At 42.3% G+C, this 20839-nt stretch overlaps 1 protein-coding gene across 1 annotated transcript in view; it reads left to right on the top strand.

The window, feature by feature from the left end:
• The first annotated feature begins 900 nt into the window (after nt 1-900).
• Nucleotides 901-20839, top strand: part of PRKG1 (protein kinase cGMP-dependent 1) — a 1243975-nt gene continuing 1224036 nt past the window's right edge. The window contains exon 1 of the mRNA XM_068548120.1: nt 901-1500. Within this exon, the coding sequence (XP_068404221.1) occupies nt 1235-1500 (266 nt within the window). The 5' untranslated portion in view covers nt 901-1234. The remainder of the gene's footprint in view (nt 1501-20839) is intronic.

Here is a 20839-nt window from a genome sequence, read left to right as displayed (position 1 = left end):
AAATAAAGTGTAGGAAATAGCAAATACTCCGGGTTCAAATGAGTATAAAAATCCCTTTAGCAGAGAGTGTGGTGATGGATGCACAGGTGAGGGAGAAATACAGATAACAGAAGCTATTTTTCCCTAAGACAGGAGCTGGTAGGGTGAGCCAGCAGTTTAGCACTGGTAGCCCCCAATTCGCAACCATATAAGATGGTATGGTGATATAATTTGGATGCTCAATATACAAATATTAACTGTAGCAGATGAAATAGAATCCAAACTCTAAGAAGTGTACGATGGATGCATGGACCTTTTTTTCTTTTCGGTAAACATTGGCTCATTACCCTATGAGTAATTTATCCAACCTACCCACCAACAGTTTTAGTTTACTATTTCCACTAAAATTTTATGCTGAGAACACCTGGAACTGCGAGTGCTCTGTCATTCTTATTACTTGGGGTCACAACCACAGAACTTCCCAGTTAGAAACACACACACACACCCCCTTATCATCCAGAGCAGAAGTAAAAGGTGAAAACAAAGATGAATTCACGCAGGTTATTGTCTAAAGGCAGTTTAATATTTATGAAATGTCTCACACACACACACTCACACACACACACAAACGCACGCACACACACCACAAAGTCTTTAGGCTCCAGTTACAAGCGCTGCGTCATCTGCCAGATCACATGGTAATTGTTGCTATTTCAAGGATCAAGTGGCATAAAGCTCTCCCCTCCACCTCCACCCCACCCCTTTCCTTTGGTACCATACAGCGTGCAAGAGTGATTATTATGTGATGAGGTGCGACCAGGCTCACTGGTCTAACCCTCCCAGCTAGAAAGCAGGCTCTCGGTGGGGTGGCGCGCGCGCCGTGTTCTCACGAAGTGATTGGGAAAGGGGGACGGGGGAGGGGGTCTCAGGGGAGAAAGGGCAGCTCTAATTGGTTTCTCAATGAAAGATAATCACCTATTCCCCGGAGAGACTGGCGATTAGCACTCTGCCTCTCCTCTCCTTCGCTTTTAGACTTCTCATCCTGCCCTCGGTGCTTTTAGTCCCTTCAGCAGAGGCGGATCGAAGAAAGCGGCTCCTCGCGCCGCACTAGGAGCGGCACCGCTGCGCTCGAGTACTTAGCGCCCGTTCGCTCGCTCACTCCGCGCTCGCCTCGCCCGGCTGTCGTCCCAGCCGCCGCCGCCGCCGCCGCCGCCGCCGCCCGAGACAAAGTTTCGCGGAGGGGCTCAGGGAAAACATGAGCGAGCTAGAGGAAGACTTTGCCAAGATTCTCATGCTCAAGGAAGAGAGGATCAAAGAGCTGGAGAAGCGGCTGTCAGAGAAGGAGGAAGAAATCCAGGAGCTGAAGAGGAAGCTCCATAAGTGCCAGTCGGTGCTGCCCGTGCCCTCGACCCACATCGGCCCCCGGACCACCCGGGCACAGGGCATCTCGGCCGAGCCGCAGACGTACAGGTCCTTCCACGACCTCCGACAGGCATTCCGGAAGTTCACCAAATCCGAAAGGTAGGCGCCGGGGCTCGGCGCGGAGGGCCGGAGCGGGGCCACCCCTCGCGGCGGGCGGGCCGGGTGGCCGTCCTGGCGGCGGCTCGGGGGGGCCGGGGGGCTCCGGGCCGCGGCGGCTCGGGGGCTGCTCGACGCAGGGCGCCCCTATAGTTCTCCGCAGCGCGCCGAGTGGGGGCTGGCCCTCGCGGGCCGGGAATGGGAAGTGTTTATTTTTATTTCTGCCCATCACGTGCTGTGCTCGTCTCCGCCGGGCTGGGAAAGGCGAGCTCCTCGGGGAGACGCGCCCCTGCGGCGGGGTGAGGTGGGGTGGGAAGAAGGAGCGTGGAAAGTTTTGTCGCGCCCGCTAACTTGGCCGCTCCGCACGCGGCTGCAGTCGCGCGGTCTTTCCTTCGCGCACCCCTGGGGGGGCGCCCGCGGGGGACAGAACCCGGCCCATCCCGGGGCCCGGAAAGTTTCCCGGAGGTGACCCCCCAAACCCAGGCCACAGGGCATGCTCAGTGCGCCGCTGGAGCCTCTTGGGAGCGGCGACGGGAGGCTGGACAGGGTTGGGTTCAACTTAGGGACTGAATTTGCCCGGAGCCCAAGCCCCGCTGGGAAGGCGCGGGGGGGGGGGGGGGGGGGGCGGGGGGAGGCGGGACTGGGGTGCGTCTCCGCGGCAGGAATCAGCCTCTGAGGGTCACTTTCCAGGCAGCAAGCGATGTCAGCAGGAGACTGTAAAGAAACCCCACTTTCTGGATGTTCTTTTGCTCAGTTTGTGTCCCTTCCAGAAGCGCCACATCTTGGGCCGCCCAGGGCTTGGAGGCGGTTCGGTGACCTTGCACCTGAAGCAGGTTTGGGGCTACTGGTCAGCCCTGTCCCAGGGTGGATAATGCCCCCTCCTTGTTTGTCTTCCTTCTGAGTCTCTCCCTGGAAAAGCTGGGATGAAGAGGGAGGGGAGCTATTTCTCTGGACGCCTCCAGGCTCCTTCCTTTCCTTCTCCCGGCACGTTGAGAGCCAAGTCCTGACAGTTCAAAGTTGTGTCGCTCTTTCGTGGTGTGCAGAGGAGGCCGGGCGATTTTGGCCACAAGTAGGAAGCTTTTGCTCTCCACTGGCCGCCTTCACCGGAGAAGGCTGATCGATTGGCTGCAGCATTAAAGCGCCTCTGGACATTAGGGAGAGGAAGTGCAGACTCCAAAGCCCATTACTGGCTTTTAGTCTCTGGAAGTGCACGGCCGAAAGTGCATTTCTCAGGATATTGAATATTCCATTAGGCGTGCCTTCATGCCCACCTACCTCTTACCCCTTCCCTGTTGTTAGATCACTTGGCGTCTGAGTTTGGGGCCCTCAGGGGACCCGTACATTAGTCCTTCCCCCTAAGCTCTCTGACTTTGAGGCCAGTACTTCTAAAGAGCATGTCCTCTTGTATGTCTCCATCCAGGCCAGTTGCAGGGCTCTGGATGTCCCCCACTCCTCCGCTGCACCCCTTCCTTGTCTGTTTCAGTTGTGTACTGATTACAGTGTTTGTGTGTGGGAGTCGGGGAGAGGGGAGCAAAGGAGTCTGGGTAGGGGTTGAGAGCTGTTAGAAAAGGGCCAGGAGCTGGGAGTGGGTTGGGGGAGAACAACAGGAATCAGGCAGAAAGGATTCACCTTGGGAACTGCAGGCCCACTCTGAACCAACGTCTCGAGGGACAGCTTTCAGATTTCCTGAGCGACACTCCACTTATAAAATGACACCGTGCACATAGCACCTTTTGGCCCAGGCTGCCTTGGAAGTCCCTATCAAATGGAACAATGGCATTCTTACTTCTCTCAGGCCAAGACTGCAGTCAGAGCTAACATTTGGCCTTGCCCTTGGTTGGGAAGCTGCTGTGTCTTGCCTCAGCTGAGCTGCGCATTCCTCGGCCGCTGCCCTGCCCCGCTCTCAGCAGCTGGAATCAATCTGCCCACCTCCTGAAGAAGCCACTTCATCAGCGGTCACCCGGCAGCTGTTCGCCTCCTAGGGCTGACCGGCTGGGGCTTTATCGCATTTTTGAAATTTCAGATCTCTGTGTCTGGACTGTTCCCCTCAAAGAGTAACCAGCACCACCTCGTAGCAAAGAGGAGATTTCACCGGGGTCTACAGAGGACAGGAGAGGAAAGTGTCTCTCCCAGAGTCCACTCTCATTCAGGAGCTAGCTCTCAAAGAGGCACTTCTATTTTCCTTGATAAGAAATCTCTCAAAAAAAAAAAAAAAAAGAAAGAAAGAAATCTCTCTAGGAATGAGAGGCGTTTTTGTGTGCACTGAGAGGAAATGGCTGATCTTTCATACGTACACATCATCTTCCTTTTTTTTTATTCCACCCCCCCCCCCCCCGCCCCCCCAGCGCACACACTCCCGACGTTTTCGGGTTAGGGGTAGGAACATTCATCAAAAGAGTAGATCATGCGCAGTAGAGGTCGGTCGGGCGCGTATTTGTGTCTGCAACAGCTAGCTGAAGTGCTTTTCTACTTCCTCTGTGCGCTGATTTACGCTGGGACTGAGTGTAAACTTTTTCCCACTCAGCACTTAGCTTGATACTTTAAAATGGAAGCGTGGAGTGTATTTTCAGCAAGCTGACTCATTAGAGTTTAAAGAATTTTGACAGGTATAATATATGGGCATAGTAACCTCTGGAATTAGGTACTCATCCTAGCATTTAAAGAGACAGTACTAACTTAATTATCATTGGTGAGACACCTTATTTTGGCCAAGAAAAGAAATAATTTAAACAGTATATCTGGACCACAACATTTAACAGCAAACAAGATGCTTTCAAAATAAAAGTGTATTTGCTAATTTCAGATATTTGGATTTGGGGAGTAGACATTCCATCAGCTTGTGCATCCTTTGTTAAAAGTTGTGCCATCCTGATGCCCTTACTGGGGCTGAAGGAGACTGCTTTATCACAAAGCTAATGTTCAATTGCAATTGCTGTAGGATTTAGTGATAGCTATTCATGCTATGGGTTTGTTTCAAACTTTACTAGGACACCCAGTTTTTATACTAACAAGAAAAGAAACATATTTTGAAAGTGTAGGAATTGTTTGGTGGGCAGAATGATAAAAGAACTTTTGCCTGTAACCACTGTTTTAGAAAATGATTGTAATCTGAAATATTTACATAATCGGTGGTAAAAATATCTTCAGCATTTATTGCAGTGGAAGGAAATGGGAGAATTCACCGACTGTTGTAATCAAGTCAGTCCAATTAGCCAGATTTCCATGCGTCCACAGAGGGTATAATGCACAATCTCCATTAAGAATGATCTAAGTATCTAAGGAATGCTTAGATGAAAATTATACTAGGGAAAGGGAAGATCTGAGCTCACAGCGTAAGTATCAAGTGTACAGTATGATGATCATGTTTAAAAAGAAAACATCCGACTTATTGCAGCCGTCATTTTCAGGCCCCTTAGAAATGCCCAGTAGAGATCAAGTGATAATCATTGAAAACTGTAGGCTGTTTTGGATGACGATGATGATACTTTACCGAATAACTGAGTATTTCACATGGTTTTCTGTGAACTTCTGATTCCCTGCATGCATATATTCCACATCAAGAATTACCTAATATCCTAATTCTCCCCCTTAACTTTTTATACACACCTAAATTCCTTATTTTGACCACCCAGTTAGCTCAGAAGACTGCATACAGTTGTTGTTTTTTAAGTGAGCTTAAGCAAAGGCTGGAATCAATATTAATCTGTTACAGGAATAATATATTGTATTCCAAGCCACTTGAGCTATTCCTGTCACAAATCCCTTGATTCCTGATGATGTAAATTCTTCCTCAGGAACTTGTACCTTCTTCCACTGGGACATGGATGCTTTGGAATGGGTGCCCCAGAAAACTCTTTGCCTTTTGCATCTCTGATTCATTTCAGCTGGTTTAACCTTCAGACTAAATCAAGGGATTTGGCCTAATTTTGATATAAGCAACTTCAGTGAAATGAGCAGGTACCGGTGGAATTCTGGGCCCAGCTTATTAATTGTTCACATAGAAAATACACAATGCTTTAAAATAGCGATGCTAAGAATAATAAAGAGAGCTAATCTTAGTGATGTTAACACAGTGCTAAGCTGTTTACTTTCAGTAGCTCGTTGTTTTCTCCCAGTGGTCCTAGATCACATACGTACTTTTCATGTGAGGACTCTGAGGCTTGAAGAAGTTAATTCACTTACCTAAGATCTCACAGCTAGGAAATGCCAGACATGTCTGAAACCCCAATCTTGCAGTTTTTAGAGCCCCAGTTCTCAACAGTTATATTCTATAGCCTTGGAATCTGGCCAGTTCCATCTTACTAACTGGTGAATCCTTCCAAATAGGAAGAAAAGAACCTGCCCTAAATTAGAATAGGATTTTTTTTTTTTTTTGAAAAGTCTTAGAGCCAGCACGAAACTGACCTTATGAAAAAGTGACCAATGAGCCCTTGTATCCAGCACGTACGCCTTGGGTGTGCTGTGCCAGGCCAGAATTTCCTCAGGCCGTCCCACTCTGGGGATTGTCATTTCCTAATCATTCCCTCTTCTTCCTTCCTCACTCAACTTCTCTAGCTCAGTGTCATGTCATAGGTGGCGCCGATGAATAGTGCAGTTAGGAAGGATGTGAAAAGGCTCCTGGTTGCTGCCTTTGGATATCATTCACTATACCCTTTGCCTTTTGCCTTACAGACCCCTCCTGCTGATTCTTTCATCCCTACCAACCGTTCCATCCAAAGGAATTTATTACTACCTGACAACATACCAATATGTTAACCAGTTATCCTTTCTGGATTAACACAGTAATGTTTTAACAGGAGCTTCTGGGAGAGGACATTCGTTTAGTTTACTCAGAGGAGTAATATTTATGATGAGAGTTGAAAGGGAGAAAAGCTGAGGAGGCGAGGGGAGGATTTTTAGGCAGGCTTGCTTGTCAAGATCCTTGCGTCTTGCCGCGTGTAATTTGAAGAGGACGGGTTCCAAGCATAAGCACCTCACACCTACATTCAGTCAAAGAGGTACAGGAGGTAGATACTACTCTGGTTTTAGTGATGCGAAAACTGAGCAAATCATCACTGAAGTGCCTTTTAAAAGATCTCGGAAATGGGGCCAGAAAGACAATGTAGGTTTCTTAATTTTGCATCAGTACCGGAGTTAGTGAATTGATATCTTCAAGTTATTATCTATTTATACTTATTATTTAAGACATATCCACTTTGCTTTGGTGTTGGGTTGGGTTCTGGGATCAAGTACATTTTCCAGATATATCTGTAATACACCAGGAGTTCTTGTTCCATCTGAATCCTTGATACATGTATAGGTTGCAAGTTTTCATTTAATCATGCGTTCATTAGAGATTTGACTGACCCTCATGAAAATATTTCTAAAAGACCTGAAAAAACAAAAGATGTTCTATCTTTTTCCTCTTTCCTTACTGAGTGGCTGTTGCCCAGTGCCCTTTCCCCACACTGTGTAGGAGATGCTGAGGGTGCATTAAAACCCTTTCTTTTGATAAGATTTTCAGGTGATTTCATAGCTGCTCTGAGTAGGAATAATTATTTTCATTTGCCACTGAGAATTTGCTTATCAGAGTTCAGGACCCTCTGTTATCTCAGATTCTTGTAGCTCTTGGAAGTTACTGTGAGTTCTGAGATAAACCAGGGATAGCATATCCTGTTTCACAAAAGTGAAAGCTCAGAAGTTTGGAAATTGTCAAAAGTGACTACTAGCTTTGTTAGTGTCCTGTGCTGTTGGATCCCTGAAGAGAAAAGGGGCTATATGTTCATGTTTATGTGTATGAGTAATGTGTATGTATATGAGTATGTACATATATGTATACACACACACAAATTGCCGATTTATTCAGTTTATGATTTTATACTTCTTATGGTAGTTATTATTCTGAACCTCCTCTAGTTTGGCCCAATCAGTTTCTTGGGGAAAGGAGGATTTACTTCTTGGTCTATTATCATGAAATAGATGACAGCATCTTGCAGCTTGTCAAATGCTTGTGCTTGGTATTAGACACACAGTCCAATACTGTCTCCCAGAGCAGGGTACTAGAACCAATCTCTGTTGCTTCTTATCGAAGTACTTACTACCTCCTGCTTTTACCCAGTGATGATTTTTTTTCACCTTCTTTTTCTTTGTTCTTGGATCTGCCTGTGCTGTGCATCTCTCTTTTGGGTCCCTGGTTCCTCTCTTCTAGCTTGACATCTGGAACTCCTGCCAGATCTCTCATTTGCAAAACTCATACAACCGCAAACGTAGAACAGAGGTCTTGTTCAGAATAGTACTCTAACCTTTTAAAATCTTTCATGTCTTCAGATATTTCAGATTTTTTAGATATTGTACAATTTGAATTTCCTAAAGTTTTAAAAATAATTAATTGCTCATATCGAAAATATACAATGCTTTAAAATATTTCTCAATGAAAAATAGATATTTCCAGAAAATGTGTATCTTTGAAATAGATTTGTTTTATTATATACAGGCCGATAGAACTAATCTCTTTACTGTTGTTCTGAACAACAGATTCCTTTTAAAAAACTCTTAACCTTACTCTGCACTACTCCCTAAACATTGCTGGTGGATCGCAGACTTCAGTGTACGTTATGTTGCTTTTATTTTAAACATTTTCATATTGGTTTTTTATGTGGGCATATAATAGAAACCCATGCTACCTTAGAAAATAGTGGAGTTTTAAATTCAATCAATATAAAGTTTATATTCGCTAGAAAGTTGTAAAATACTTTCTGTAATTTGTCCTGTCCAATGTGTTGGCTGTGGGGTTAACCTTTTTTTTAGTGCATGTTGATTTGACATATTCTTGGAAATTAGTCCTAAACAGTCAACATGTTGATACTAGGAGTCCATTTGGGTTGATTTTATTACGTGAATGAGCATGCTGATAACACTTTGGTGTGTAAGGGGATAACATGCTGATTTCATCTGAGTGTTTATTTAATAAATGAATTTGCCTTAATAAGGCAAATCCAGTAAGACATCTGCTGTAATTACCTTGTTAGGACTTAGTTTGAATTTTTTTTTCTTGTGATAAAGATTCTACAAGTACAGTTCTTTTTTTTTTTTTTTTAATTATTTATTTATTTATTTATTTATTTATTTATTTATTTATGGCTGCATTGGGTCTTCGTTGCTGCACGTGGGCTTTCTCTAGTTGCGGCGAGCGGGGGCTACTCTTCATTGTGGTGCGCGGGCTTCTCATTGCGGTGGCTTCTCTTGTTGTGAAGCACGGGCTCTAGGTGCGCGGGCTTCAGTAGTTGTGACACGTGGACTTCAGTAGTTGTGGCTCGCGGGCTCTACGTGCGCGGGCTTCAGTAGTTGTGGCTCGCCGGCTCTAGAGCACAGGCTCAGTAGTTGTGGCACACGGGCTTAGTTGCTCAGCGGCATGTGGGATCTTCCCAGACCAGGGCTCGAACCCGTGTCCCCTGCATTGGCAGGCGGATTCTTAACCACTGCGCCACCAAGGAAGTCCCAAGTACAGTTCTTAAATTATGCTCTCTGACTTGTTGCTAATTCAAACTGCTCCTCCTTTCTAGGTCAATTTAGAGGGCACTTCAAAATGTGTTTTAAATCCTCAGATGTGTCTTTATTTGAGCACTTTGACCTCAAATGCTGCAAAAAATGCTACTGACAAACCTTATAGGGAATCGTAAAACTACTTGTATATTTGCCTCTTACAAATAATTGTAGGTCTGTTTGTTCAACTGTATTGCCTGATGAGCAAATCCAAAGCCTTTGGGTAAATGTTAGTATTTTTCTTGATGACTTTCATTGCCCTCCCTGTGTGGGTAATGTTAATTTCATGTCTCACAGGACCACCAAGGAACTTCACTACATATGCTAAAAATTCTCAAAATAGAAAATTCTTTTATATGTTAGGCTGTAAACCCCTGGGTAGAAACCAGGTCTGTTTATAGTAAAAATTCCAACCCTATACAACCCTCAGCTTACCATACATTTCTCTTCCCACGTGCTAATTTTCAGAGGCAGGGTAAGAACAGCACATATCTAGAATGTATTAAAAACAAACAAATTAAAAAAAAAAAAAAACCCACCCTGAAACCTTCTAGAGGATAGAACCAATTCATATTCAATTCAGTCTCCTCTCAGAGAATAAGTTCACTCTAAAATATTCAGGACAAAATTTCATGTCTTACTTCAGCAGATTTCAGCTGTGGTGTCATGGCGCACAGTGGTGTGTGTTTGATTAGTTGTAAGCTTAAAATGAGTGAATAATAGGTTAAAAATCAAACTTCATGAATTATTTGCTTCTTAGGAAATAAGGTTGAGTGCATTCACAGGCACCTCCCTAGGGATGGTTTTTGACTTGCATCCGATTGGCTTCCCCAACTGGGAAGATGACAAATATATGGCAGGAAATTGCACAGAACCCACAGTCGGTCTTTTCACAAGAGTGTGTTGCACGTGAGAACTCATCCATCCCGTGAGTCACTGCAGAAAAAATGTTTGAGAACTTCTGATCTGAACTATGGCTCTAAAATATCAAAATCTTGATGCTGTGACACTTAAAGCTACTTATCTATAAATAATGGTTGTTAGATTTACTGTACTCTACTTAGCATGTATACATCAGAGCCCCATTTCCCAAAGTGTAATGTTCACATATTGGTGGCGTCAGGGATGCTTCTGGGTGGCACACAAGTTAATTTATTTTATATTAACAGTAAGGAATTTTAATGTACTGAGGGAAAAGATGTAACAATCACATTAAATCTATGCCATGTGGCTACTGTTGCTTAGAATAATGCTTCATTTTAAGGGTTCATAGATTTTAAAGGAAAATAAAGAAAAATACAGATTGTGAATAACATAGATATAAATAACACAAAAGAGGGAAAGATGTTTTTTTTTTAATTTTTGGCTGTGTTGGGTCTTCATTTCTGTGCGAGGGCTTTCTCTAGTTGCGGCATGCGGGGGCCACTCTTCATCGCGGTGCGCGGTCTTCTCACTATCGCGGCCTCTCTTGTTGCGGAGCACAGGCTCCAGACGCGCAGGCTCAGTAGTTGTAGCTCACGGGCCCAGTTGCTCCGCAGCATGTGGGATCCTCCCAGAGCAGGGCTCGAACCCGTGTCCCCTGCATTGGCAGGCAGACTCTCAACAACTGTGCCACCAGGGAAGCCCGGAGAGATGGTTTTAAAGTCATTTTCAACAAGGAATGAAACAGATTGTTTCCATCCTCATCTCCTCCATGTTGTGGAAGATTCTGGCTAATCGAGTTCTCACTATACCTGTCTTTGGGTGACTCCTTGGATAGCTGTCTCTAAGTTTCTTCACAGGAATTGGAGTGGGGACATAGAGTTAGATGGAAAACGTGGTTTTTATAAAATATACTCTTGCTCTGATGGTAAATCAGTCTGGTTAAGAATTACTCACTTTAATATATCATCAGAGAAATGTGTGATTTACCCCCAGATGTATGAATTCCTTTGCCATGCCACAGCAGGGCCCATAGGTGAAGGGGACAGTTGGGAAGTAATAAAGGGATGCCAGGCCTCCGGTCTCCATACAGCCTGGGGTTGCTGGGAAGCTCTCTCTTTCCAGAGTGTGTCCCCAGGGCTCCTCCTTGGATCCTGAGAATCGGTATCTGTGGCTGTGTGGCATCTTGTAGCCAGAAATACAGGGTGCTTTTTTTCTTTCTTTCTCTGTGAAAGTACAATTTGGAAAAAGTTTGGAAGGCAAAGTCTTTCATAAAATACGCATATATTTTCCTATAATCTGTATTCCCTTTACTTGTAGGAAACTAGATTAATCTAAAAGATAAATATTTGTTTAAAAAGTATTATTGTTAAAAGAATGGTTTTGTGGAAAAATGAGAAAAATATAAGGAGAAAAGAGGGAATATATTACAGGCAGGAGGAGGAATTGGCAACAATCCGTTCTTCTTTCAGAATATAGTGCAGGTTGTCTCCCTACCTACTTAAGAAAGGGACTCATTAAGGTTTGGATATAGGTACCCTCCAAAGGGTAGGGGGAAAAGGAAGGTGGAGGGAGAGGAAGGGAGGGAGGGAGGAAAAGAGAGCAAGCAGGAAGATTCCAAAAATTACCACAAGATGGCAGCAGGAGTATAATATTTAGCAATTGTACAACTAGTAGTTTGGAATGTCCTTTAGTTGAATATTAAAATATATTCTCAAACATTTAACTTTCTTTTTTTATTGAAGTAAAATTGATTCACAATATTATATTAGTACAGCATGGTGATTCAATATTTTTAGAGACTGTGCTCTGTTTAAAGCGATTGTAAAATACTGGCTATATTCCCTGTGCTGTACAATATATCCTTGTAGCTTTTATACATAGTAGTTTGTGCCTCTTAATCCCCTACCCCTATCTTGCCCCCGCTTACCTCTCCCCACTGGTAACCACTAATTTGATTTCTCTATCTGTGTGTCTGTTTCTGTTTTGTTATATTTGTTTGTTTGCTTTATTTTTTTTTAGCTTCCACATATAAATGAAAACATACTTTCTTAATATGAGGAGTCAAGTGTTTGCAAAGTGTATCATTGAATACATATAGTATTATAGTTTTCCAATTAGTAGTGATTTTGGGGAATGTGCTTAAAAAGCCATGGTGCAGTGTTCTTCTTTAGTGTTTAGTCTAAACCAAAAGAGAAACCAATAGTGCACTTTGCATAGAGAGCTCTTTTACATTGATATTGGCCTGAGGGAGATTCCTAAAACCCCCGTGAGGAAACCTCTGGACTCATATTTGGCGGGAGAAAAGAAAACTGAGAGAAAGAATGGAAAATTAATAGTAGTACGAAAATATATGTGTGAGGAGATAGAGTAAAGGGAATGGTTTCCTACTCACTGTCTCCCCCCATAACTATTATTAAAGGACAATTATAAGAAAAAATCAGCTATTAGATGAAACTTCTAATAGCTTCTAATAGGTCATTTGATCTCCTTGATAACTCTGAGATTCTAGAACATAATTAGGTAAATCTTAACACGGCCTGTTGCAGTCTGAGGTCCTTTTTAGAAAAAAATGTTAATGCTCTCCAGTTAATATGATTATTTACATACATTAAATATTTTTTAAGAGAAAAGCCAAATGTTTTATGGGATGCCCTAAATATAAACTGCCTTTCAATTCTAGGGTAAAAAGAAATGAGTGTAGTCTGAACTACCACAAAGGAATAGATTGTGGATCGTACTTAACGAACTGTAAGTTTTTGAATCAATATTCCCTTGGAAAGTGCCGTTCAGTCTTCCTGTAAAAGGCTATTTCATTCAGTCTGTGACCCCTCTCATGTGAAAGCCCCCAGGGGACTGGAAGTGAAGTAGTCTTGCTGATGACAGCATTTGTGATTTAACACTGAGGAGAGATGTACTTATTTTGGTCTGTCCCAGTAACCAAGGGTCAGTGCCAAAATGAAGTTGTACTGTGCGTAAAAAAGAATTCACGTGTGATCACATGGCCTCTTTCATGGGTTTCTTTGCTCAGATATTACATTATATTGTACTTAGATAAACAAGCAATAGGGGAAATAGAGAATATTTAACACTGCCCAATTTGATACCCTATTTGACATAAGCTGCCTTTGTAAAAAGCGTTTCAAAACTCTGAAATACGATTATTTGAAACTGTCAGTATACAAAACTGCTCTTTGGGGCAGTCATTTATATTTTTCCTAGGATAGGAAAAAAAATGTTAAACAGTCTATGACTGCAAGAAAGGATCAAGGGTAGATCAAATGTAGGGTATGCTTTCTGTTGTCTGTAGGGCTAAGAAAAAGGAGGAAATCTAGTCACTGTTAGACACGGTGAAGCAAGAGATAAGTAGCAATACATTTTGTTTTTTTCTGGTTTGTTATCAAGGCAAGACAAATTTCTGAAGTGTGGAAGCAGGGTTGGAAACATACTGCCTTGAAATCCTCTGGTTATCTAGCCTCACCAGGGCATTACCAGGGATGTCCACACAGGATGAGACAGGCCTTGGACTCACTGAGCTTCTTGATATTAGACCAATTTTTTAAAAAATATTCCTTTATTAATTTTATTATTTATTTTGGCTGCGCTGGGTCTTAGTTGCAGCACGCGGGATCTTCATTGCGGCGTGCGGGCTTTGAGTTGTGGCATGCATGCGGGGTCTAGTTCCCCGACCAGGGATCGAACCCGGGCCCCCTGCATTGGGAGCGTGGAGTCTTACCCACTGGACCACCAGGGAAGTCCCTATAGCAATTTTTTAAAAAGTTTCTTTTGTGTGGCTCCGCGCCCATATTCACCATGTTAAAATCTGGACATGCTTCTTGATATTTCAGATTTGCTGATTTTAAGCTTTCCTCGGACTATGACTACTCCCTTGGTTGTTTTAATTGGCAAAGCAATGCATGCTGGTTGTCAGACAAGAAAAAGATGTACAAAATTTGATCTTCTCCTCTCAGTTTTTCCCACCTATCCTTCAGCAGGCAGCCAATGTTAAGTTTTCTGTATGTTTATGCAAACTTTTTTATATAGAGAACTTCTCTGCTCATTTGGAGTTTCTGGTTTGTTGTTTGTTTTTCTACCTGAAGTAGAATCATCCTGTAACAGTCCTCAACAACCTGCTTTTTTTTTTTTTTTTTTTTCCTTAACTATAGCTCCTTTCTTTCCAGATCAGTCCGTATTGGTCTAATAACCATGTACTGTGCTATTGTTTCCATGTACTTCAGCTTATTAATAGTGATAGTTGTTTGTTTTGTTTGTTTTTTGTAAGCATAAACCACACTGCAGCTAACATTCTTGTACACATTTTCTCATATGTCTTTAATTTATATACGGGATAAATTCCAAACAGTGAGAGTGGTAGGTCAAAAACGTTGCTAATTTTCAGTGTGACTTTTTTAGTTTGTGACTATGCATAAACTTTCTGTATCAAGATAAATGATCTCTAGCCTTTTCAATTAAAAATAAAAGGCATGTGAGTGGCATTTACAAAATCAATTTTCTACATTAAAGACAATTTTTAAAAAATCAAACATACAACTATAGCAGAAACATGTGGAAAGTTATTTCTTTCTTACACTTGAGTTGCATTCATGAGAACACTTTTTTGAAGTCATGTTTACATGCCCTTTTACTTTTCAGATTTATAAAGTCCATATTGTGTTTTGGCTTGATTTTTTCTAAGTTGAATAAAACTTTTGAATTCCTACAATGTGATATTGAAAGTAAGGATAAAATTGTTCGTATATACTGCTCTTAAATAGCTAAAGTCCATCATCAAGAATCACGGTGGTTTGTTTTGGTTTTTTTTTTCATCAAAATACATTTTTGATACTTTAAAGATTCTGGGGAACTTGTTCCCACTTGGGAAAATAACAAATTCCAAATCTCTCAGCTACATTTTTTTAAAAGGCCAGTGGGAAGATTTGGACATATATGGTATTGGAACTACTCAGTGGAGCTTTCTTTTTATAGGATGGCGACTTCTGGGAGAGTTTTCTTTCCTTTTTTTGATCATTGTTATGGTATTGAACTAGATTTACTGAAAGGTAATTTTGCAAACATTTATTTCAGTCAGAATTCAGTCATATCACATATAATCAATCATGAGGTTGAAGCCAAAAAGTGAAACTGATTTTGGAAAGTAAGAGGAGTAATCTGAGAGATTTTAGCCCAGTCTTATAGAGAAATGACCTGAAACTGTCATGATGATTAAAACAATGGGCTTTGGAGCCACAGACCTGAGGTTGACCTCTGACTCTTCCTGCACATCTGGCTGTGTGATTTTTTTTTTTAATTAATATGACTGTTAATGTAATCTTTATATCCTCTTTTAAATTTTATTTATTTATTTATTTTTGGCTGCGTTGGGTCTTTGTTGCTGCACGTTGGCTTTCTCTAGTTGCGGCGAGCAGGGGCTATTCTTCGTTGCGGTGCGTGGGCTTCTCATTGTGGTGGCTTCTATTGTGGTGGAGCACAGGCTCTAGGCCGGCGGGCTTCAGTAGTTGTGTCACGTGGGCTCAGTAGTTGTGGCTCGTGGGCTCTAGAGCGCAGGCTCAGTAGTTGTGGCGCACAGGCTTAGCTGCTCCGCGGCATGTGGGATCTTCCCGGACCAGGGCTCGAACCCGTGTCCCCTGCAATGGCAGGCGGATTCTTAACCACTGCACCACCAGGGAAGTCCCTGGCTGTGTGATTTTAAACAAATTGCTTTACCTCTCTGAGCTTTAGTTTCTAATTGCTATAAAATTGGGATTATGCTACTTCCTCCCCTAAGGCTTTGCATACAGGGATACTCTCTCCGTATGTGTTTGTGGAATAAAAAAAGATGAGCGTAAAGTGCTAAGTAAGAGTGCTAGCAAATGTATAACAGTGAAAGGTTTGAAAAGTTGTAGAGATTCTTTACGACGTTAGTTCTGGTATTAACACATTATAGAACCTCATGCCTAGAAAGGATTTTAGGAGATATCCTTGTTCATCCCCTTTGATGAACAAAACAGTAATGACAAAAAAATTTTTTAAAAATCTAGAGGTTCAGAAATATTGTGATTTTCCAAGGACGTGAAGCTTATTAGTGACAAAACTGAGATTAGATCCCCCTGTGTCTTATTTGCCATTCTCCTTAAATCCATTGTAAACATCTTAAGTGACGAGTGAAATGAGGAAAACTAGATGTTTATAAATTGGAACAATGGGACAAGTGGAAATGAGATGGTTAGATGCTGTCTGCATTTTATAAAAAATATAAAGTATACATGTATGATCCGGCAAAGGACTCAAAATGTGCTGTTACCCAGTTTAACACCCCAAGCAACTCTAGAAGACTGTTTGTGTAAGTTTCTTAGAAGAGCTGTTTCTTAAAGGCCCTGGGTTTAAATGAAACCCTGCCGTGAATTGCCCAGAAAGGATGATAATAAGGCAGGAACGCTCAGGGGACCAGCTGTGTCAGGCTCAGGGAAAGACACTGAAGGTTCTGCACAGAGGGAACATCTCCATGGCTAGGGGTTACTGACAGGTTTCATATTCCATCAGGCTGGAAGCCTTATTTCCCGGGAGCTTTTCTGTTCCTCCTTTCACTGTCTATTGTTCAGTCCTCATAAATGATGAAGACATTACTTTTCATATCTAGTGGAGCTGTAGATCTAGAGGTTTGGGTGGAGGCTCTTTGTAGGTGTTCTAACAGCCTGTAGGCTGGAGAGGAATGTCTCTAGACATTCCTGTGCCTGTTTCCCCAGGTCCACATTGAGCTTAGATATCGGTGTATTCTCGGTGCCTGTTCGCAACTCAGAGGCTGATTTGACTATGTTAGAGCTTTTCAATTTGGGCAAATACTAGTCCAGATTTTATTTCTCCCAGGACAATTTCATCTGTCAGTCAGTCAGCTCAGATGGGGGAAGATATATGAAGTCACATACGTCATAACCAAAGCCAGGTCCTTTCCTTACCAGCCTGACACTATCATGTGAAATACATCCAAAGCCTCAGCCTCTTCAATTGTTGAAAACCCTGTGAGGTTGTTGAGAGGCGAAAGTGAGCTCGCTCATGTAATAGATTTAGCTCCCTGCGTCCTAGAGTACAGTCATGCAGTAAACTTTAGCTCTCATTGTCATTATTTACTGATTCTGACTTCATTCACAAAATATATCATGACTTCTAATGCCGTGCCAGGATATCCATGCATAGTCTTCCCATATTTCTACTCCATTCTTGGTTCTAATTCTGCTCATTGAAATAACTCTGACCCTATTTGCGGAGTCATTTCCTGAATCACAGATGGCCCTCTGACAGAGGCCATATTTCGGAGTTATTCTCCTGTCTATTTTTCATCCGCAGCGTAGTCTCAGTTTTCTTTCTACGGATTTTACACCCCTCCCCCACTACCCCTTCATATTAGAAACTTACCACTCTTGTACTGGATTTAGCTGTGTTAAGGTCCCCTCTGTAGCTCTCTGCTCTCCGAGTTAAATAAGCCCAGGGCTTCTCAAACTCTAAATTGCATTTGAATCACCTGGGGAATCTTAATAACTGCAGTTTCTCATTCAACAGCTCTGGGAAGGGGCCTGAGAGTCCGCTTTTGTAATTAGGTCTCACGTGATACTGATGCCACTGGCCTTCAGATCCTTAAATAGCTAGGGATTAACCAGTGATTTTCTCTGATTCCTTCCTCCTTTCTTCTTTCTTTTTTTTTTTTTGCCATTCAAGTCAAGTTTTCTATGCAAATAAAGTACAGTCAGACGCACTAATGCAAGTTAATGTGTTAATAATACATTAACATGGATTGCATTATAAGATTAACTCATTATCTAGGAAAGCCTAGAGGAAACATTCTAGTATATTTTCCCCCTTCTGGACAATAGGGACACACAGCTGTATAGTGTAAAGGCTGAGCACAGAGGCTGTGGAATCAGATAGGCTTGGGTTTCAAGCCATTCAAATCTTTGTCATGTTGCTTAACCCCTTGGAACTTCAGTTTCCCATCCATAAAACAGGGGTAAGAAGGCCCACGTAAAACCGATGCTGTGCCGAAGACTTGTTGGAAACACGCAGTAAATAACAGCCAGTGCTTGTGTAGTTTTAACACTAGTGTTCTGGAGGCTAAGTCAGATTTGTCCTCAAATGAAAAATGTGATCCAGGAAGAATTTTAGTTCAGATAAAATGGGAAGGTAAGAGATACTAATTCAGCATTGGTAAGAGCTTGCTCTGTACAAGGTACTTTGCATGAACTCGTTTGCCCTTTTCAGCCATCCCATGTTTTCTTGTGGTGCCTCCAGCAGGACCTACTCCATATGCTCTGCATAGATGGGAAGACTTGGTCCAAACACCAATGAAGTGATTTATTCAGAGGCTCTCTGACCCAGGACTGTCTGTCTCTAACACTGTGTTAGATGACCATCACAGCAGGTACACAGGGAGAACTATGAAGAAATAGGCATTGTGAAGACACTTAGATCATTCCAGTGCCCAGTGGTTCTTTTTTTTTTTAACTTTTTATTTTATATTGGAGTACAGTTGATTAACCATGTTGTGTTAGTTTCAGGTGACAAGGAAGTGATTCAGTTATACGTATAGTATGCATGAATCGATTCTTTTTCAAATTCTTTTCCCAATTAGGTTGTTACAGAATACCGAGCAGAGTTCCCTGTGCTATACAGTAGGTCCTTGTTGGTTATCCATTTTAAATATAGCAGTGTGTACATGTCAATCCCAAACTCCCTAACTATCCCTCCCCACGCACTTCCCCCCAGTAACCATATACAATGGAATATTACTCAGCCATTAAAAAGAATGAAATAATGCCATTTGCAGCGACATGGATGGACCTAGAGATTGTCATACTGACTGAAGTAAGTCAGACAAAGAAAGAGAAATATGATATCTCATATGTGGAATCTAAAAAAAATGATACAAATGAATTTATTTACAAAACAGAAACAGACTCACAGACTGAGAGAACAACCTTATGCCCAGTGGTTCTTAAACTCTAAGGCATGGAAACGTCTCATGGAAACTATTTATTACAATAAAGATTGCTAGGCTCCATCCCCAAAGATTCGTACTTAATGGATTTGAGAAATTTGGAACCAGGACATTTGCCAGACCATCATGGAGAAACATCTCTGTAGGGGTATCCTGTAAGGAGGGTGACCATATGAATTAGATTCCCTGGGCTGCTGTAACAAATTACCACAAACTGGATAGCTTGAAACAACACAGATGTATTCTCTCACAGTTCTGGAGACTAGAAGTTTGAATTCAAGGTGTCAGCAGGGTCATGGTCTCTCTGAAGACTCCAGGGGACAATCCTTCCTTGCCCCTTCCCAGCTTCTGGTGGTTGCCTGAGCTCTTTGGTGTTTCTGGCTTGTAGGTGCATTGCTTCAAATCTCTGCTGTTGTTCGCATGACTGTGTTCCCTCTGTGTGTGCCTGCCATTGAATTTAGGGCCCACCCTCATCCATAATGACTTCATCTTGATTACATCCACAAAGACCCTATTTCCAAGTAAGGTCACTTTCGCAGATTCCCGATGGACATGAATTTGGGGCGGGGGGCAGTATTCAACTCAGTACACCATGCCATTTGTTTTTTTATCTTCTTTCAAGCCCAAGGTACAAAGTTGTGACTTCTGAAGTCCGCTGAGCCCTGTGGAAAAGAGGTTTATGGATGAGATGAGGGGTGAAGGACATAGCTAGATAATGATGCAAGGTTTTACAGAGGCTTTTTCACCTGCCATTTCCAGCTGCCCACCCCTCCTCCCACCCCTTATTTATCAAAGGAACGGTGTTGATTGATAGTTCTTTGGTTCAGGTGAAAGTATTAGTCTCTTGTGGTTCCATGAAATGTCACAGATCTCTGGTGGTTTATGGTTCTCTTGTTTTCGAGGTGTTACTTGTGTAAAGATGTACAGGAAACCAAAATTGGGCTTAAAACCAGAGACAACTAGTCATTTTCATTTCTGTAGGCTGTAGTTTTCTTACCTGTAATTTTAGGGGGAAAGAAACTTTTATGCTATAATTTCAACACTTCCCTATAATTTTGGTAAATTGTTTCCTTAGGGTTACAAGGAACAAGTAGAATAAACCTCAAATATATGTATTACGATAAAGGCAATTTTTCTTTGGCACATTTATCTAGACAGTGTCAACGTGCAAACTCATTTAGAAAATCTCTAAATGTTTCAGTCAATTAGAATTATACATTTTAAAACAACGGGTTATATTTAGGTATAGACTATTTTTTAGGCTGACATTGTTTTATATATTTTAAAGTAGAATTTAAGTAGTTCTCTCACTTATTATTATTGTTTTAATTTATTTATTTTATTTATTTATTTTTGGCTGTGTTGGCTGTTCGTTGCTGCACGGGGGCTTTCTCTAGTTGCAGCGAGCAGGGGCTATTCTTCGTTGTGGTGCGTGGGCTTCTCATTGCGGTGGCTTCTCTTGTTGCGGAGCACGGGCTCTAGGTGCGCAGGCTTCAGTAGTTGTGGCTCGCGGGCTCTAGAGCGCAGGCTCGGTAGTTGTGGCGCACGGGCTTAGCTGTTTCGTGGCATGTGGGATCTTCCCGGACCAGGGCTCGAACCCGTGTCCCCTGCATTGGCAGGCGGATTCTTAACCACTGGGCCACCAGGGAAGCCCAGTTCTCTCACTTCTACCCCAAGCTAAGGTGCACACACACGTACTTTGTAACCTAACTAGAGGGTTTTTGTTAATGTATCCTGTAATAGAAATTGTATTCCTACCACTCAGAATTTAAACTTTGCCTTAAACACTTAAGAAGTGTTTGAAAGACAGTATGAATTAAACAGTCTATTGGAGATTCGGTTTTATATAAAATAAATTATGTAATAAAGGAAGTCCACTTATCATTTGAAAATATAATTTAAAAATGTATGATA

Source organism: Eschrichtius robustus, chromosome 7, assembly GCF_028021215.1.
Source record: "Eschrichtius robustus isolate mEscRob2 chromosome 7, mEscRob2.pri, whole genome shotgun sequence".
Lineage (NCBI taxonomy): Eukaryota > Metazoa > Chordata > Mammalia > Artiodactyla > Eschrichtiidae > Eschrichtius > Eschrichtius robustus.
This window is presented reverse-complemented; position numbering and strand designations above follow the sequence as displayed.